General features: G+C 46.9%; 1 protein-coding gene across 1 annotated transcript in view; it reads right to left on the bottom strand.

The window, feature by feature from the left end:
* The window catches only part of LOC311137618 (cyclin-dependent kinase-like 5), a gene marked incomplete at its 3' end in the record, with an annotated part of 239,460 nt that extends 221,110 nt beyond the window's left edge, over nt 1-18,350 (bottom strand). The window contains exons 1-2 of the mRNA XM_084172120.1: nt 18,277-18,350; nt 6,050-6,084 (exon numbers count right to left, since the gene is read on the bottom strand). Of these exons, the coding sequence (XP_084028246.1) occupies nt 6,050-6,084; nt 18,277-18,340 (99 nt within the window). The 5' untranslated portion in view covers nt 18,341-18,350. The remainder of the gene's footprint in view (nt 1-6,049; nt 6,085-18,276) is intronic.
* Nucleotides 18,351-18,648: the final 298 nt, after the last annotated feature.

Raw genomic sequence — 18,648 nt, 5'->3', positions numbered from 1 at the left:
TCTGCCAAGATCCTCGACCATTGCTAATCAAACTTCCGGGATGGTTAATAGTCCCTCCCCCGCCCTCCTTTCGGCAAATCTGACCACGACTCAATTTTGCTCCTCCCTTCCTATAGGCAGAAACTCAAACAGGAAATACCTGTGCTAAGGACTATTCAACACTGGTCTGACCAATCGGAATCCACGCTTCAAGATTGTTTTGATCACGCGGACTGGGATATGTTCCGGTAGCTACCGAAAATAATTTTGATGAATACACTGAAACGGTGACTGAGTTTATCAGGAAGTGTATACAGTGGGGGGAAAAAGTATTTAGTCAGCCACCAATTGTGCAAGTTCTCCCACTTAAAAAGATGAGAGAGGCCTGTCATTTTCATCATAGGTACACGTCAACTATGACAGACAAAATGATTTTAAAAAATCCAGAAAATCACATTGTAGGATTTTTTATGAATTTATTTGCAAATTATGGTGGAAAATAAGTATTTGGTCAATAACAAAAGTTTCTCAATACTTTGTTATATACCCTTTGTTGGCAATGACACAGGTCAAACGTTTTCTGTAAGTCTTCACAAGGTTTTCACACACTGTTGCTGGTATTTTGGCCCATTCCTCCATGCAGATCTCCTCTAGAGCAGTGGTCCTCTGTAGCTCAGCTGGTAGAGCACGGCGCTTGTAACGCCAAGGTAGTGGGTTCGATCCCCGGGACCACCCGTACACAAAAAAATAAAAATGTATGCACGCATGACTAAGTCGCTTTGGATAAAAGCGTCTGCTAAATGGCATATTATATTATTATTATATTATTATGTTTTGGGGCTGTCGCTGGGCAACACGGACTTTCAACTCCCTCCAAAGATTTTCTATGGGGTTGAGATCTGGAGACTGGCTAGGCCAATCCAGGACCTTGAAATGCTTCTTACGAAGCCACTCCTTCGTTGCCCGGGCGGTGTGTTTGGGATCATTGTCATGCTGAAAGACCCAGCCACGTTTCATCTTCAATGCCCTTGCTGATGGAAGGAGGTTTTCACTCAAAATCTCACGATACATGGCCCCATTCATTCTTTCCTTTACACGGATCAGTCGTCCTGGTCCCTTTGCAGAAAAACAGCCCCAAAGCATGATGTTTCCACCCCCATGCTTCACAGTAGGTATGGTGTTCTTTGGATGCAACTCAGCATTCTTTGTCCTCCAAACACGACGAGTTGAGTTTTTACCAAAAAGTTCTATTTTGGTTTCATCTGACCATATGACATTCTCCCAATCCTCTTCTGGATCATCCAAATGCACTCTAGCAAACTTCAGACGGGCCTGGACATGTACTGGCTTAAGCAGGGGGACATGTCTGGCACTGCAGGATTTGAGTCCCTGGCGGCGTAGTGTGTTACTGATGGTAGGCTTTGTTACTTTGGTCCCAGCTCTCTGCAGGTCATTCACTAGGTCCCCCGGTGTGGTTCTGGGATTTTTGCTCACCATTCTTGTGATCATTTTGACCCCACAGGGTGAGATCTTGCGTGGAGCCCCAGATCGAGGGAGATTATCAGTGGTCTTGTATGTCTTCCATTTCCTAATAATTGCTCCCACAGTTGATTTCTTCAAACCAAGCTGCTTACCTATTGCAGATTCAGTCTTCCCAGCCTGGTGCAGGTCTACAATTTTGTTTCTGGTGTCCTTTGACAGCTCTTTGGTCTTGGCCATAGTGGAGTTTGGAGTGTGACTGTTTGAGGTTGTGGACAGGTGTCTTTTATACTGATAACAAGTTCAAACAGGTGCCATTAATACAGGTAACGAGTGGAGGACAGAGGAGCCTCTTAAAGAAGAAGTTACAGGTCTGTGAGAGCCAGAAATCTTGCTTGTTTGTAGGTGACCAAATACTTATTTTCCACCATAATTTGCAAATAAATTCATTAAAAATCCTACAATGTGATTTTATGGGGAAAAAATTCTCAATTTGTCTGTCATAGTTGACGTGTACCTATGATGAAAATTACAGGCCTCTCTCATCTTTTTAAGTGGGAGAACTTGCACAATTGGTGGCTGACTAAATACTTTTTTCCCCCACTGTAGTACATTTATCATAATTTGGTTGTAATCCAGAGAGGTTAGAAAATGTATCTAGATCCTCTATGAGGCTGTGGAGAGATTAAAGTTGGGGATTTAAAAGAAAACATGAATCATCAGCGTACAATGACACCTTTGTTTTTAAGCCCTGGATTTCTAATCCCTTGATTTTATTGTTGGATCTGATTTTAATAGCTGACATTTCGATGGCCATAATAAATAGATATGCCGATAGTGGACAATCTTGTTTCACTCCTCTTGACAGTTTAAAACTTTAGGAGAAATAGCCATTATTTAACCAGTCGTACTTTATCAAATGCCTTTTCAAAGTCAGCTATGAATAGCAGGCCTGGTTTCCCAGATTTTTCATAGTGTTCTATTGTTTCCAGTACTTACCTTATATTATCTCCAATGTTTCATCCATGTAAAAAACCTGTCTGATTATAATGAATAATACCTTTTTAATTCTATGCGCTATACATTTTGCTAGAATTTTTGCATCACAACACTGAAGTGTAAGGGGCCTCCAATTTTTTTAATGGACTGGATCTTTATATTTCCCACTTGTATCCTGTTTCAGTAATAATGAAATCAGACTTTCTTCTTGGGTGTCTGATAATCTACCATTTACATATGAGTGGTTAAAACATGCTAATAACGGTCCTCTGAGTATATCAAAAAAGGTTTGGTATACCTCGAGTGGTATGCCATCCAACCCAGAAGTTTTCCAGGACTTAAAGTCTTTAATTGCATCCAGAAGTTCCTTCTCTGTAATTTCACCTTCACATGAGTCTTTCTGTATGGCTGTTAATTTTACATTATTAATAGAAAGGAAATCCCTACAATTAGCTTATCAGATGAAACCAAAATAGAATTTTTTGGTAAAAACTCAACTCATCGTGTGTGGAGGACAAAGAATGCTGAGTTGCATCCAAAGAACACCATACCTACTGTGAAGCATGGGGGTGGAAACATCATGCTTTGGGGCTGTTTTTCTGCAAAGGGACCAGGACCACTGATCCGTGTAAAGGAAAGAATGAATGGGGCCATGTATCGTGAGATTTTGAGTGAAAACCTCCTTCCATCAGCAAGGGCATTGAAGATGAAACGTGGCTGGGTCTTTCAGCATGACAATGATCCCAAACACACTGCCCGGGCAACGAAGGAGTGGCTTCGTAAGAAGCATTTCAAGGTCCTGGAGTGGCCTAGCCAGTCTCCAGATCTCAACCCCATAGAAAATCTTTGGAGGGAGTTGAAAGTCCATGTTGCCCAGCGACAGCCCCAAAACATCACTGCTCTAGAGGAGATCTGCATGGAGGAATGGGCCAAAATACCAGCAACAGTGTGTGAAAACCTTGTGAAGACTTACAGAAAACGTTTGACCTGTGTCATTGCCAACAAAGGGTATATAACAAAGTATTGAGAAACTTTTGTTATTGACCAAAATACTTATTTTCCACCATAATTTGCAAATAAATTCATAAAAAATCCTACAATGTGATTTTCTGGAATTGTTTTAATCATTTTGTCTGTCATAGTTGACGTGTACCTATGATGAAAATGACAGGCCTCTCTCATCTTTTTAAGTGGGAGAACTTGTACAATTGGTGGCTGACTAAATACATTTTCCCCCCACTGTATATTACGTATTGGATCACTAGAAAATACAATTTTTACATTACCATGTAGTTTACCAACAAAATGGTCTGATGGTGATGTGGATATACTCGGAATACATATCCCAAAGGAAATAAATGATCTCACTCCAATAAATTTGAATAGAAAGTTAGCAAAAAAAGATAAGATCTTGCTACCATGGAAAGGTAAATACCTGTCTATTTGTGGAAAAATCACCCTGATTAACTCTTTAGTATTATCCCAGTTTACCTATTTGCTTATGGTCTTGCCTACGCCTAGCGAACAGTTTTTTAAATTATGAGAAAAAAATATTCCATTTTATTTGGAACGGCAAGCCAGACAAAATTAAACGGCCTATTTATATAATGAATATGAATTCGGGAGACAGAAATTATTAAATATTAAAGCATTAAACCTATCACTAAAAGCTTCAGTCATAAAAAGTTATACTTAAATCCGAACTGGTTCTCTACAAATTAGTAAAATTGTCTCACCCCATGTTCAAGAATGGCCTTTTTCCCTTTATTCAGATTACAACCTCTCACTTTCATTTATTTGAAAGGGAAACCATCTCCCAAATATCACTATTTCTAAAATAAGCCATAGAAAGTTGGTTGCAATTTCAATTTAATCCTCCAGAAACGACAGAACAAATAATGCAACAAATATTGTGGTTAAACTCAAATATACTAATTAATAAAAAACCATTATTTTTGGAAAAAATGTTTAAAAAATATATAATCTTCGTAAATTATGTCATAGGTAGGACTGGTGGAGTTATGTCACACATGCAGCTAACAAAAACATACGGAAATGTCTGCTCTACCCAAAATTACAAACAAATAATTGCAGCATTACCGTAAAAATGGAAGAGGAAAGTGGAAGGGGGAAAAAGTAAGGAACTTGTCTGTCGGCCCTGCATTAAAGAACATAATTGGTTAAAGAAAATTGTGATAAATAAAAAAGTATACCAGTTTCATTTAAGGACCAAAGGATTGACAGCCGTCCCATATAGATTGTAAAATAGTTGGGAAGAGATTCTTGACGTACCGATTCCATGGCATAGTGTTTATGAACTGATACGCAAAACGACACCGGATGGGACTAATAACAACTAATAACAACAAGATAGATAATGTAAAGCATACTGTGTCCATAATAAGTATATAGGTTATAGGTTGGGAGTTTTTGTGAAGGAGCACAGTTAGAAAGATAAGGCATATAGAAGCAAACCGGATGGACATCATGAAAATGATCGGAGGAAGTTAAGGAGTAAAAACAAACAAAATATAATTATTGTGAAATTGACTGTGTCCATTAAATGTGCACTACCGTTCAAAAGTTTGGGATCACTTAGAAATGTCCTTGTTTTCTAAAGAAAAGCAATTTCTTTGTTCATTAAAATAACATAAAATCGATCAGAAATACATTGTAGACATTGTTAATGTTGTAAATGGCTATTGTAGCTGGAAACGGCTGATTTTTTATGGAATATCTACATAGGCGTACAGAGGCCCATTATCAGCAACCATCAGTCCTGTGTTCCAATGGCACGTTGTGTTTGCTAATCCAAGTTGATCATTTTAAAAGGCTAATTGATCATTAGAAAACCCTTTTGCAATGATGTTAGCACAGCTGAAAACTGTTGTGCTGATTAAAGAAGCAATTAAACTGGCCTTCTTGAGACTAGTTGAGTATCTGGAGCATCAGCAATTGTGGGTTCGATTACAGGCTCAAAATGGCCAGAAACGAATTACTTTCTTCTGAAACTCATCAGTCTATTCTTGTTCTGAGAAATGAAGGCTATTCAATGCGAGAAATTGCCAAGAAACTGAAGATCTCGTACAACACTGTGTACTACTCCCTTCACAGAACAGCGCATACTGGCTCTAACCAGAATAGAAAGAGGAGTGGGAGGCCCCGGTGCACAACTGAGCAAGAGGACAAATACATTAGAGTGTCTAGTTTAAGAAACAGATGCCTCACAGGTCTTCAACTGGCAGCTTCATTAAATAGTACCCGCAAAACACCAGTCTCAACGTCAACAGTGAAGAGGCGACTCCAGGATGCTGACCTTCTAGGCAGAGTTGCAAAGAAAAAGCCACATCTCAAACTGGCCAATAAAAATAAAAGATTAAGATGGGCAGTCTGAGGCTACACAGTCTGACCCCAACCCTGCTATTCCTATACAATACCATCTTGCCTAAAACAATAAAAGATCCTGTATTTTGGTCTATTCTGTTCAGTTCAGGTTAGTTACCTACTTGATCTAAAAACATCAGTGTTTAGAAGTGGTAATGATGGGTCTCACAGAAAATGATAATGTATGTAATTATATGAGGGACCTTACCTTGTGTCTGCACTTCAGGACCACTCCATAGGCACCTGTGGAGAGAGTAGTACTTTCAGATATCATGAAGCACTCCTGGGGATCTTATTACATTAACGCTGTAGACCTAATAATACCTGACCTAAAGCTGCCCTGTCTGTTGTTAAGAAAATAACATTGATTTATAAAGACATGGAGTCACCTTCAGCAGCTAGACGTCCATTCAGATAAACAGAGAGTATCAACCAACAGCCTGGTCACATGACATGCTGACAGGATGAATGTAGAACATGCCGAGAGGTCAAACTGCTGCCTGTATCGGATCAATGGTTTAAATGTATTGTGTAGTGTAGTGGTAATGTGCCATATTGTAGTGTAGAGGTAATGTTCCATAGTGTAGTGTAGAGGTAATGTTCCATAGTGTAGTGTAGAGGTAATGTTCCATAGTGTAGTGTAGAGGTAATGTTCCATAGTGTAGTGTAGAGGTAATGTTCCATAGTGTAGTGTAGAGGTAATGTTCCATAGTGTAGTGTAGAGGTAATGTTCCATAGTGTAGTGTAGTGGTAATGTGCCATATTGTAGTGTAGAGGTAATGTTCCATAGTGTAGTGTAGAGGTAATGTTCCATAGTGTAGTGTAGTGGTAATGTTCCATAGTGTAGTGTAGAGGTAATGTTCCATAGTGTAGTGTAGTGGTAATGTTCCATAGTGTAGTGTAGAGGTAATGTTCCATAGTGTAGTGTAGTGGTAATGTGCCATATTGTAGTGTAGAGGTAATGTTCCATAGTGTAGTGTAGAGGTAATGTTCCATAGTGTAGTGTAGAGGTAATGTTCCATAGTGTAGTGTAGAGGTAATGTTCCATAGTGTAGTGTAGAGGTAATGTGCCATAGTGTAGTGTAGTGGTAATGTGCCATAGTGTAGTGTAGTGGTAATGTTCCATAGTTTAAATGTAGTGTGTAGTGTAGTGGTAATGTTCCATAGTTTAAATGTAGTGTGTAGTGTAGTGGAAATGTTCCATAGTGTAAATGTAGTGTGTAGTGTAGTGGTAATGTTCCATAGTTTAAATGTATTGTGTAGTGTAGTGGTAATGTTCCATAGTGTAGTGTAGTGGTAATGTTCCATAGTGTAGTGTAGTGGTAATGTTCCATAGTTTAAATGTAGTGTGTAGTGTAGTTGTAATGTTCCATAGTTTAAATGTAGTGTGTAGTGTAGTGGTAATGTTCCATAGTTTAAATGTAGTGTGTAGTGTAGTGGTAATGTTCCATAGTTTAAATGTAGTGTGTAGTGTAGTGGAAATGTTCCATAGTGTAAATGTAGTGTGTAGTGTAGTGGTAATGTTCCATAGTTTAAATGTATTGTGTAGTGTAGTGGTAATGTTCCATAGTGTAGTGTAGTGGTAATGTTCCATAGTGTAGTGTAGTGGTAATGTTCCATAGTTTAAATGTAGTGTGTAGTGTAGTGGTAATGTCCCAAAGTGTAGTATAGAGGTAATGTTCCATAGTGTAGTGTAGTGGTAATGTCCCATAGTGTAAATGTATTGTGTAGTGTAGTGGTAATGTTCCATAGTTTAAATGTAGTGTGTAGTGTAGTGGTAATGTTCCATAGTGTAGTGTAGTGGTAATGTTCCATAGTTTAAATGTAGTGTGTAGTGTAGTGGTAATGTTCCATAGTTTAAATGTAGTGTGTAGTGTAGTGGTAATGTTCCATAGTGTAGTGTAGTGGTAATGTTCCATAGTTTAGTGTAGTGATAATGTTCCATAGTTTAAATGTAGTGTGTAGTGTAGTGGTAATGTTCCATAGTGTAGTGTAGAGGTAATGTTCCATAGTGTAGTGTAGAGGTAATGTTCCATAGTGTAGTGTAGAGGTAATGTGCCATAGTGTAGTGTAGTGGTAATGTGCCATAGTGTAGTGTAGTGGTAATGTGCCATAGTGTAAATGTATTGTGTAGTGTAGTGGTAATGTTCCATATTGTAAATGTATTGTGTAGTGTAGTGGTAATGTTCCATAGTTTAAATGTAGTGTGTAGTGTAGTGGTAATGTTCCATAGTGTAGTGTAGTGGTAATGTTCCATAGTTTAAATGTAGTGTGTAGTGTAGTGGTAATGTTCCATAGTTTAAATGTAGTGTGTAGTGTAGTGGTAATGTTCCATAGTGTAAATGTAGTGTGTAGTGTAGTGGTAATGTTCCATAGTGTAGTGTAGTGGTAATGTTCCATAGTGTAGTGTAGTGGTAATGTTCCATAGTTTAGTGTAGTGATAATGTTCCATAGTTTAAATGTAGTGTGTAGTGTAGTGGTAATGTTCCATAGTTTAAATGTAGTGTGTAGTGTAGTGGTAATGTTCCATAGTGTAAATGTAGTGTGTAGTGTAGTGGTAATGTTCCATAGTGTAGTGTAGTGGTAATGTTCCATAGTGTAGTGTAGTGGTAATGTTCTATAGTTTAAATGTAGTGTGTAGTGTAGTGGTAATGTCCCATAGTGTAAATGTAGTGTGTAGTGTAGTGGTAATGTGCCATAGTGTAAATGTAGTGTGTAGTGTAGTGGTGATGTTCCATAGTTTAAATGTAGTGTGTAGTGTAGTGGAAATGTTCCATAGTGTAGTGTAGTGGTAATGTTCCATAGTGTAGTGTAGTGGTAATGTGCCATAGTGTAAATGTAGTGTGTAGTGTAGTGGTGATGTGCCATAGTGTAAATGTAGTGTGTAGTGTAGTGGTAATGTCCCATAGTGTAGTGTAGAGGTAATGTTCCATAGTGTAGTGTAGTGTTAATGTTCCATAGTGTAGTGTAGTGGTAATGTTCTATAGTTTAAATGTTGTGTGTAGTGTAGTGGTAATGTCCCATAGTGTAGTGTAGAGGTAATGTTCCATAGTGTAGTGTAGAGGTAATGTTCCATAGTGTAGTGTAGTGGTAATGTTCCATAGTGTAGTGTAGAGGTAATGTTCCATAGTGTAGTGTAGTGGTAATGTTCCATAGTGTAGTGTAGTGGTAATGTTCCATAGTGTAAATGTAGTGTGTAGTGTAGTGGTAATGTTCCATAGTGTACATGTAGTGTGTAGTGTAGTGGTAATGTTCCATGGTTTAAATGTAGTGTGTAGTGTAGTGGTAATGTTCCATAGTGTAGTGTAGTGGTAATGTTCCATAGTTTAAATGTAGTGTGTAGTGTAGTGGTAATGTTCCATAGTGTAAATGTAGTGTAGTTGTAATGTTCCATAGTGTAAATGTAGTGTGTAGTGTAGTGGTAATGTTCCATAGTGTAGTGTAGTGTTAATGTTCCATAGTGTAGTGTAGTGGTAATGTTCTATAGTTTAAATGTTGTGTGTAGTGTAGTGGTAATGTCCCATAGTGTAGTGTAGAGGTAATGTTCCATAGTGTAGTGTAGAGGTAATGTTCCATAGTGTAGTGTAGTGGTAATGTTCCATAGTGTAAATGTAGTGTGTAGTGTAGTGGTAATGTTCCATAGTTTAAATGTAGTGTGTAGTGTAGTGGTAATGTTCCATAGTGTAAATGTAGTGGTAACGTTCCATAGTGTAGTGTAGTGATAATGTCCCATAGTGTAAATGTAGTGTGTAGTGTAGTGGTAATGTTCCATAGTTTAAATGTAGTGTGTAGTGTAGGGGTAATGTTCCATAGTGTAAATGTAGTGTGTAGTGTAGTGGTAATGTTCCATAGTGTAGTGTAGTGGTAATGTTCCATAGTTTAAATTTAGTGTGTAGTGTAGTGGTAATGTTCCATAGTGTAGTGTAGTGGTAATGTTCCATAGTGTAGTGTAGTGGTAATGTTCTATAGTTTAAATGTAGTGTGTAGTGTAGTGGTAATGTCCCATAGTGTAGTGTAGAGTTAATGTTCCATAGTGTAGTGTAGTGGTAATGTTCCATAGTGTAGTGTAGTGGTAATGTTCCATAGTGTAGTGTAGAGGTAATGTTCCATAGTGTAGTGTAGTGGTAATGTTCCATAGTGTAGTGTAGTGGTAATGTTCCATAGTGTAGTGTAGTGGTAATGTTCCATAGTGTAAATGTAGTGTGTAGTGTAGTGGTAATGTTCCATAGTTTAAATGTAGTGTGTAGTGTAGTGGTAATGTTCCATAGTGTAGTGTAGAGGTAATGTTCCATAGTGTAGTGTAGTGGTAATGTTCCATAGTGTAGTGTAGTGGTAATGTTCCATAGTGTAAATGTAGTGTGTAGTGTAGTGGTAATGTTCCATAGTGTAGTGTAGTGGTAATGTTCCATAGTGTAGTGTAGTGGTAATGTTCCATAGTGTAGTGTAGTGGTAATGTTCCATGGTTTAAATGTAGTGTGTAGTGTAGTGATAATGTTCCATAGTGTAGTGTAGTGTTAATGTTCCATAGTGTAGTGTAGTGGTAATGTTCCATAGTTTAAATGTATTGTGTAGTGTAGTGGTAATGTTCCATAGTTTAAATGTATTGTGTAGTGTAGTGGTAATGTTCCATAGTGTAGTGTAGTGGTAATGTTCCATAGTGTAGTGTAGTGATAATGTTCCATAGTGTAGTGTAGTGATAATGTTCCATAGTGTAGTGTAGTGGTAATGTTCCATGGTTTAAATGTAGTGTGTAGTGTAGTGGTAATGTTCCATAATGTAGTGTAGAGGTAATGTTCCATAGTGTAGTGTAGTGGTAATGTTCCATAGTGTAGTGTAGTGGTAATGTTCCATAGTGTAGTGTAGTGGTAATGTTCCATAGTGTAGTGTAGTGGTAATGTTCCATAGTGTAGTGTAGTGGTAATGTTCCATAGTGTAGTGTAGTGGTAATGTTCCATAGTGTAAATGTAGTGTGTAGTGTAGTGGTAATGTTCCATAGTTTAAATGTAGTGTGTAGTGTAGTGGTAATGTTCCATAGTGTAAATGTAGTGGTAACGTTCCATAGTGTAGTGTAGTGATAATGTCCCATAGTGTAAATGTAGTGTGTAGTGTAGTGGTAATGTTCCATAGTTTAAATGTAGTGTGTAGTGTAGTGGTAATGTTCCATAGTTTAAATGTAGTGTGTAGTGTAGTGGTAATGTTCCATAGTTTAAATGTAGTGTGTAGTGTAGTGGTAATGTTCCATAGTTTAAATGTAGTGTGGTTGTATATTTGTACACCAACAGGGTAGTGTTAGGTAGATTACTGTTTCTGGGCATAAATCCATATCACAATAAATTATTGAATGATACGTTTAATTCATGTGCAACAGTTATTTTTGTATATTATCCCCTTAAACCTACTAATACTACTTTTAAATGTTATCAATTAGGGCTGATCCCATATAGGCGACTGGTCCATAGGTTATCAATTAGGGCTGATCCCATATAGGCGACTGGTCCATATGTTATCAATTAGGGCTGATCCCATATAGGCGACTGGTCCATATGTTATCAATTAGGGCTGATCCCATATAGGCGACTGGTCCATATGTTATCAATTAGGGCTGATCCCATATAGGCGACTGGTCCATAGGTTATCAATTAGGGCTGATCCCATATAGGCGACTGGTCCATATGTTATCAATTAGGGCTGATCCCATATAGGCGACTGGTCCATATGTTATCAATTAGGGCTGATCCCATATAGGCGACTGGTCCATATGTTATCAATTAGGGCTGATCCCATATAGGCGACTGGTCCATATGTTATCAATTAGGGCTGATCCCATATAGGCGACTGGTCCATATGTTATCAATTAGGGCTGATCCCATATAGGCGACTGGTCCATATGTTATCAATTAGGGCTGATCCCATATAGGCGACTGGTCCATATGTTATCAATTAGGGCTGATCCCATATAGGCGACTGGTCCATATGTTATCAATTAGGGCTGATCCCATATAGGCGACTGGTCCATATGTTATCAATTAGGGCTGATCCCATATAGGCGACTGGTCCATAGGTTATCAATTAGGGCTGATCCCATATAGGCGACTGGTCCATATGTTATCAATTAGGGCTGATCCCATATAGGCGACTGGTCCATAGGTTATCAATTAGGGCTGATCCCATATAGGCGACTGGTCCATAGGCTGTTGGTCGACAGAGATTTCTTTTCGTTGAGCGGTCGCAATTTTATTTTATTTTTCATGGCACACAAGACACCTGTCTGATTCACGGAGATGGCACAGTCGATCACTCTAAGCGTTACACTATAGCATATAAATCGCCAACTTCAGGAGCGTAATGGCAGAATCTGCAAATGAAGAGCGGTAGGAGGAGGGTCGGTCGGGAACAGGTTTGTTTCTTTGGTTATCTTGATCTCTGGTTCCTTCTGGAGTCGTTTGTGTGTCTTAATTATTTAATCAAACAGTGTTTTTAAAGCATCAGACAGTCTCAGTGCATATAGTTGATTAGATTAAAACACATAGGATGTGTCTATATATGGAAAAATACACATTTCAGAATTTCGACCAATCGATTGGTCAAAACAACAGACGACTTTCAGTTGACCAAAATTGTTTTTAGTCGGGACAGCCCTAATATCAATTGTCTCATGAACAATCACCCATATTAGCAAACTTAATTCATTTCAAACTTCACATCTCTCTAGAAGGACCCAATAGATTGTCGATCATTTTCGTATCTAGAACTTTCTGGTACTTTCTAAATAGAATTCAACACAATTGGCAACTACCTGGCTGGTACGAACTGTATAACTGCCATTTTGCCATGTAATTTCTTAGTAAATACATGGTCATTTCTGTACCGTAAAATAAACCAAAATATTACATTGTAAAAACCCCATCAATGATGTTAGTGAACCTGGGTCTCCCACAGGAGAAGCCCATGACTGGACCGTTATACCAAGGGGAGATACAGGGCTACCTCATACCTTCCGCTGCATTAGAGAGTCATCTCTAGCTATCCTATATGAGCCAGCATGGCTGGATCTGGAACTGAGCCACCGAAACACTGGAGCTCTGATGCTACTATCAACCCTGGCAGTGATATACTGTACACAGTCCCCAAATCCAGAACAAATTCAAGAAAGCGTACGGTATTATAAAGAGCCATTATTGCATGGAACTCCGTTCCATCTCATATTGCTCAAATAAACAGCAAACCTGGTTTAAAAAAACAGATTAAGCCTAGATAGTTTGTGTGCATGTATTGATATGTAGGCTACGTGTGCCTTTAAAAAAGTTTTATGTAGTTCTGTCCTTGAGCTGTTCTTGTCTATTAATGTTCTGTATTATGTCATGTTTCATGTTCTGTGTGGACCCCAGGAAGAGTAGCTGCTGCTTTTGCAACGGCTAATGGGGATCCTAATAAAATACCAAATCCACACCCCTAGGGGGTCATTTTGGGGAGGTTACTAAGGGGTGGTTCAGACTCAGAAGATCTGGGTTAGACTAGAGCCCAGAACTACAGTCAAGGGATCTGCTTTATAGGTTGAGCATGCAAAGGGTTCAGACTGTGACAGCACACTGTACTGGTTCTAATAGCTCAGGGTAGAGGGGATGGGGCTGGGGCAGGGTAGAGGGGATGGGGCAGGGTAGAGGGGATGGGGCTGGGGCAGGGTAGAGGGGATGGGGCTGGGGCAGGGTAGAGGGGATGGGGCTGGGGCAGGGTAGAGGGGATGGTGCTGGGGCTGGGGCAGGGTATAGGGGATGGGGCTGGGGCTGGGTAGAGGGGATGGGGCTGGGTAGAGGGGATGGGGCTGGGGCAGGGTAGAGGGGATGGGGCTGGGGCAGGGTAGAGGGGATGGGGCTGGGGCAGGGTAGAGGGGATGGGGCTGGGGCAGGGTAGAGGGGATGGGGCTGGGGCTGGGTAGAGGGGATGGGGCTGGGGCAGGGTAGAGGGGATGAGGCTGGGGCAGGGTAGAGGGGATGGGGCTGGGGCAGGGTAGAGGGGATGGGGCTGGGGCAGGGTAGAGGGGATGGGGCTGGGGCAGGGTAGAGGGGATGGGGCTGGGGCTGGGTAGAGGGGATGGGGCTGGGGCAGGGTAGAGGGGATGGGGCTGGGGCTGGGTAGAGGGGATGGGGCTGGGGCAGGGTAGAGGGGATGGGGCTGGGGCAGGGTAGAGGGGCTGGGGCTGGGGCAGGGTAGAGGGGATGGTGCTGGGGCTGGGGCAGGATAGAGGGGATGGGGCTGGGGCAGGGTAGAGGGGATGGGGCTGGGGCAGGGTAGAGGGGATGGGGCTGGGGCAGGGTAGAGAGGATGGGGCTGGGGCAGGGTAGAGGGGATGGGGCTGGGGCAGGGTAGAGGGGATGGGGCTGGGGCAGGGTAGAGGGGATGGGGCTGGGGCAGGGTAGAGGGGATGGGGCTGGGGCAGGGTAGAGGAGATGAGGCTGGGGCTGGGGCAGGGTAGAGGGGATGGGGCTGGGGCAGGGTAGAGGGGCTGGGGCTGGGGCAGGGTAGAGGGGATGGTGCTGGGGCTGGGGCAGGATAGAGAGGATGGGGCTGGGGCAGGGTAGAGGGGATGGGGCTGGGGCAGGGTAGAGGGGATGAGGCTGGGGCAGGGTAGAGGGGATGGGGCTGGGGCTGGGTAGAGGGGATGAGGCTGGGGCAGGGTAGAGGGGATGGGGCTGGGTAGAGGGGATGAGGCTGGGGCAGGGTAGAGGGGCTGGGGCTGGGAAAGGGTAGAGGGGATGGGGCTGGGGCTGGGTAGAGGGGCTGGGGCTGGGGCTGGGTAGAGGGGCTGGGGCTGGGGAAGGGTAGAGGGGATGGGGCTGGGGCTGGGGCAGGGTAGAGGGGATGAGGCTGGGGCAGGGTAGAGGGGATGGGGCTGGGGCTGGGTAGAGGGGATGAGGCTGGGGCAGGGTAGAGGGGATGGGGCTGGGTAGAGGGGATGAGGCTGGGGCAGGGTAGAGGGGCTGGGGCTGGGGCAGGGTAGAGGGGATGGGGCTGGGGCTGGGGCAGGGTAGAGGGGCTGGGGCAGGGTAGAGGGGATGGGGCTGGGGCTGGGGCAGGGTAGAGGGGATGGGGCTGGGGCTGGGTAGAGGGGATGAGGCTGGGGCAGGGTAGAGGGGATGGGGCTGGGTAGAGGGGATGAGGCTGGGGCAGGGTAGAGGGGCTGGGGCTGGGGCAGGGTAGAGGGGATGGGGCTGGGGCTGGGGCAGGGTAGAGGGGCTGGGGCTGGGGCAGGGTAGAGGGGATGGGGCTGGGGCTGGGGCAGGGTAGAGGGGATGGGGCTGGGGCTGGGTAGAGGGGATGAGGCTGGGGCAGGGTAGAGGGGATGGGGCTGGGTAGAGGGGATGAGGCTGGGGCAGGGTAGAGGGGCTGGGGCTGGGAAAGGGTAGAGGGGATGGGGCTGGGGCTGGGTAGAGGGGCTGGGGCTGGGGCTGGGTAGAGGGGCTGGGGCTGGGGAAGGGTAGAGGGGATGGGGCTGGGGCAGGGTAGAGGGGATGGGGCTGGGGCAGGGTAGAGGGGATGGGGCTGGGGCAGGGTAGAGGGGATGGGGCTGGGGCAGGGTAGAGGGGATGGGGCTGGGGCAGGGTAGAGGGGATGGGGCTGGGGCAGGGTAGAGGGGATGGGGCTGGGGCAGGGTAGAGGGGATGGGGCTGGGGCTGGGTAGAGGGGATGGGGCTGGGGCAGGGTAGAGGGGATGAGGCTGGGGCAGGGTAGAGGGGATGGGGCTGGGGCAGGGTAGAGGGGATGGGGCTGGGGCAGGGTAGAGGGGATGGGGCTGGGGCAGGGTAGAGGGGATGGGGCTGGGGCTGGGTAGAGGGGATGGGGCTGGGGCAGGGTAGAGGGGATGGGGCTGGGGCTGGGTAGAGGGGATGGGGCTGGGGCAGGGTAGAGGGGATGGGGCTGGGGCAGGGTAGAGGGGCTGGGGCTGGGGCAGGGTAGAGGGGATGGTGCTGGGGCTGGGGCAGGATAGAGGGGATGGGGCTGGGGCAGGGTAGAGGGGATGGGGCTGGGGCAGGGTAGAGGGGATGGGGCTGGGGCAGGGTAGAGAGGATGGGGCTGGGGCAGGGTAGAGGGGATGGGGCTGGGGCAGGGTAGAGGGGATGGGGCTGGGGCAGGGTAGAGGGGATGGGGCTGGGGCAGGGTAGAGGGGATGGGGCTGGGGCAGGGTAGAGGAGATGAGGCTGGGGCTGGGGCAGGGTAGAGGGGCTGGGGCAGGGTAGAGGGGATGGGGCTGGGGCAGGGTAGAGGGGATGGGGCTGGGGCAGGGTAGAGGGGATGAGGCTGGGGCAGGGTAGAGGGGATGGGGCTGGGGCTGGGTAGAGGGGATGAGGCTGGGGCAGGGTAGAGGGGATGGGGCTGGGTAGAGGGGATGAGGCTGGGGCAGGGTAGAGGGGCTGGGGCTGGGAAAGGGTAGAGGGGATGGGGCTGGGGCTGGGTAGAGGGGCTGGGGCTGGGGCTGGGTAGAGGGGCTGGGGCTGGGGAAGGGTAGAGGGGATGGGGCTGGGGCTGGGGCAGGGTAGAGGGGATGAGGCTGGGGCAGGGTAGAGGGGATGGGGCTGGGGCTGGGTAGAGGGGATGAGGCTGGGGCAGGGTAGAGGGGATGGGGCTGGGTAGAGGGGATGAGGCTGGGGCAGGGTAGAGGGGCTGGGGCTGGGGCAGGGTAGAGGGGATGGGGCTGGGGCTGGGGCAGGGTAGAGGGGCTGGGGCAGGGTAGAGGGGATGGGGCTGGGGCTGGGGCAGGGTAGAGGGGATGGGGCTGGGGCTGGGTAGAGGGGATGAGGCTGGGGCAGGGTAGAGGGGATGGGGCTGGGTAGAGGGGATGAGGCTGGGGCAGGGTAGAGGGGCTGGGGCTGGGGCAGGGTAGAGGGGATGGGGCTGGGGCTGGGGCAGGGTAGAGGGGCTGGGGCTGGGGCAGGGTAGAGGGGATGGGGCTGGGGCTGGGGCAGGGTAGAGGGGATGGGGCTGGGGCTGGGTAGAGGGGATGAGGCTGGGGCAGGGTAGAGGGGATGGGGCTGGGTAGAGGGGATGAGGCTGGGGCAGGGTAGAGGGGCTGGGGCTGGGAAAGGGTAGAGGGGATGGGGCTGGGGCTGGGTAGAGGGGCTGGGGCTGGGGCTGGGTAGAGGGGCTGGGGCTGGGGAAGGGTAGAGGGGATGGGGCTGGGGCAGGGTAGAGGGGATGGGGCTGGGGCAGGGTAGAGGGGATGGGGCTGGGGCAGGGTAGAGGGGATGGGGCTGGGGCAGGGTAGAGGGGATGAGGCTGGGGCAGGGTAGAGGGGATGGGGCTGGGGCTGGGGCAGGGTAGAGGGGATGAGGCTGGGGCAGGGTAGAGGGGATGAGGCTGGGGCAGGGTAGAGGGGCTGGGGCTGGGGCAGGGTAGAGGGGATGGGGCTGGGGCAGGGTAGAGGGGATGGGGCTGGGGCAGGGTAGAGGGGATGGGGCTGGGGCTGGGTAGAGGGGATGGGGCTGGGGCAGGGTAGAGGGGATGGGGCTGGGGCAGGGTAGAGGGGATGGGGCTGGGGCAGGGTAGAGGGGATGGGGCTGGGGCTGGGGCAGGGTAGAGGGGATGGGGCTGGGGCAGGGTAGAGGGGATGGGGCAGGGTAGAGGGGATGGGGCTGGGGCTGGGGCAGGGTAGAGGGGATGGGGCTGGGGCAGGGTAGAGGGGATGGGGCTGGGGCAGGGTAGAGGGGATGGGGCTGGGGCAGGGTAGAGGGGATGGGGCTGGGGCAGGGTAGAGGGGATGGGGCTGGGGCAGGGTAGAGGGGATGGGGCTGGGGCTGGGTAGAGGGGATGGGGCTGGGGCAGGGTAGAGGGGCTGGGGCTGGGGCAGGGTATAGGGGATGGGGCTGGGGCAGGGTAGAGGGGATGGGGCTGGGGCAGGGTAGAGGGGATGGGGCTGGGGCTGGGTAGAGGGGATGGGGCTGGGGCAGGGTAGAGGGGATGGGGCTGGGGCAGGGTAGAGGGGATGGGGCTGGGGCAGGGTAGAGGGGATGGGGCTGGGGCTGGGGCAGGGTAGAGGGGATGGGGCTGGGGCAGGGTAGAGGGGATGGGGCTGGGGCTGGGGCAGGGTAGAGGGGATGGTGCTGGGGCTGGGGCAGGGTATAGGGGATGGGGCTGGGGCATGGTAGAGGGGATGGGGCTGGGGCAGGGTAGAGGGGATGGGGCTGGGGCAGGGTAGAGGGGATGAGGCTGGGGGTGGAGTAGAGTGTCTGCCACTTTACAACTACTCATTGAAACCAACAACATGGGAGAGAAAGACATGTGGCTGGCTGGCTGGCTGGCTGGCTGGCAGGCACAATATCTAGTTCCAATATAATGTAGCCTAGTCCAAACTTCTGATTTCTATAGTGCTTCATGATCCATTACCCAGGACAGAATTGTTAGAAACCCTCTGTAACGTTGTAACGTAGCTAGTGATCTTACCTTCACCTACGATCCCAAGGACTTCAAATTTATTCATCACATCACCAATGTCAAGGTTCTTCATGAAGTTAAAAGGCAGCTGGGGTGAGGTCAGAGGTCAAAGGTGGGATCAGAGGAGGGGGGTCTGGGGTGGTCCCATGGCTCCTGGGAGGGGTTTACTACCGGTGGGCCTCAGGATGCGCCACATTCTCCTTTCAATGGTTCCCCCTCACCGGATCACCCTCACCTGGACACAGAGGAAGTCACAACAATGGTTTGCCCTCACCAGATCACCCTCACCTTGACACAGAGGAAGGCAGAGGAATCCAACAAAATTAGGCTAACATTTTAGGTCTGAAAACACCTGGCCAACTTTTATTTGAGTGAGCTATC

This window comes from Coregonus lavaretus (assembly GCF_964263955.1).
Source record: "Coregonus lavaretus genome assembly, chromosome: 11".
In the NCBI taxonomy this organism is placed as follows: Eukaryota; Metazoa; Chordata; class Actinopteri; order Salmoniformes; family Salmonidae; genus Coregonus; species Coregonus lavaretus.
This window is presented reverse-complemented; position numbering and strand designations above follow the sequence as displayed.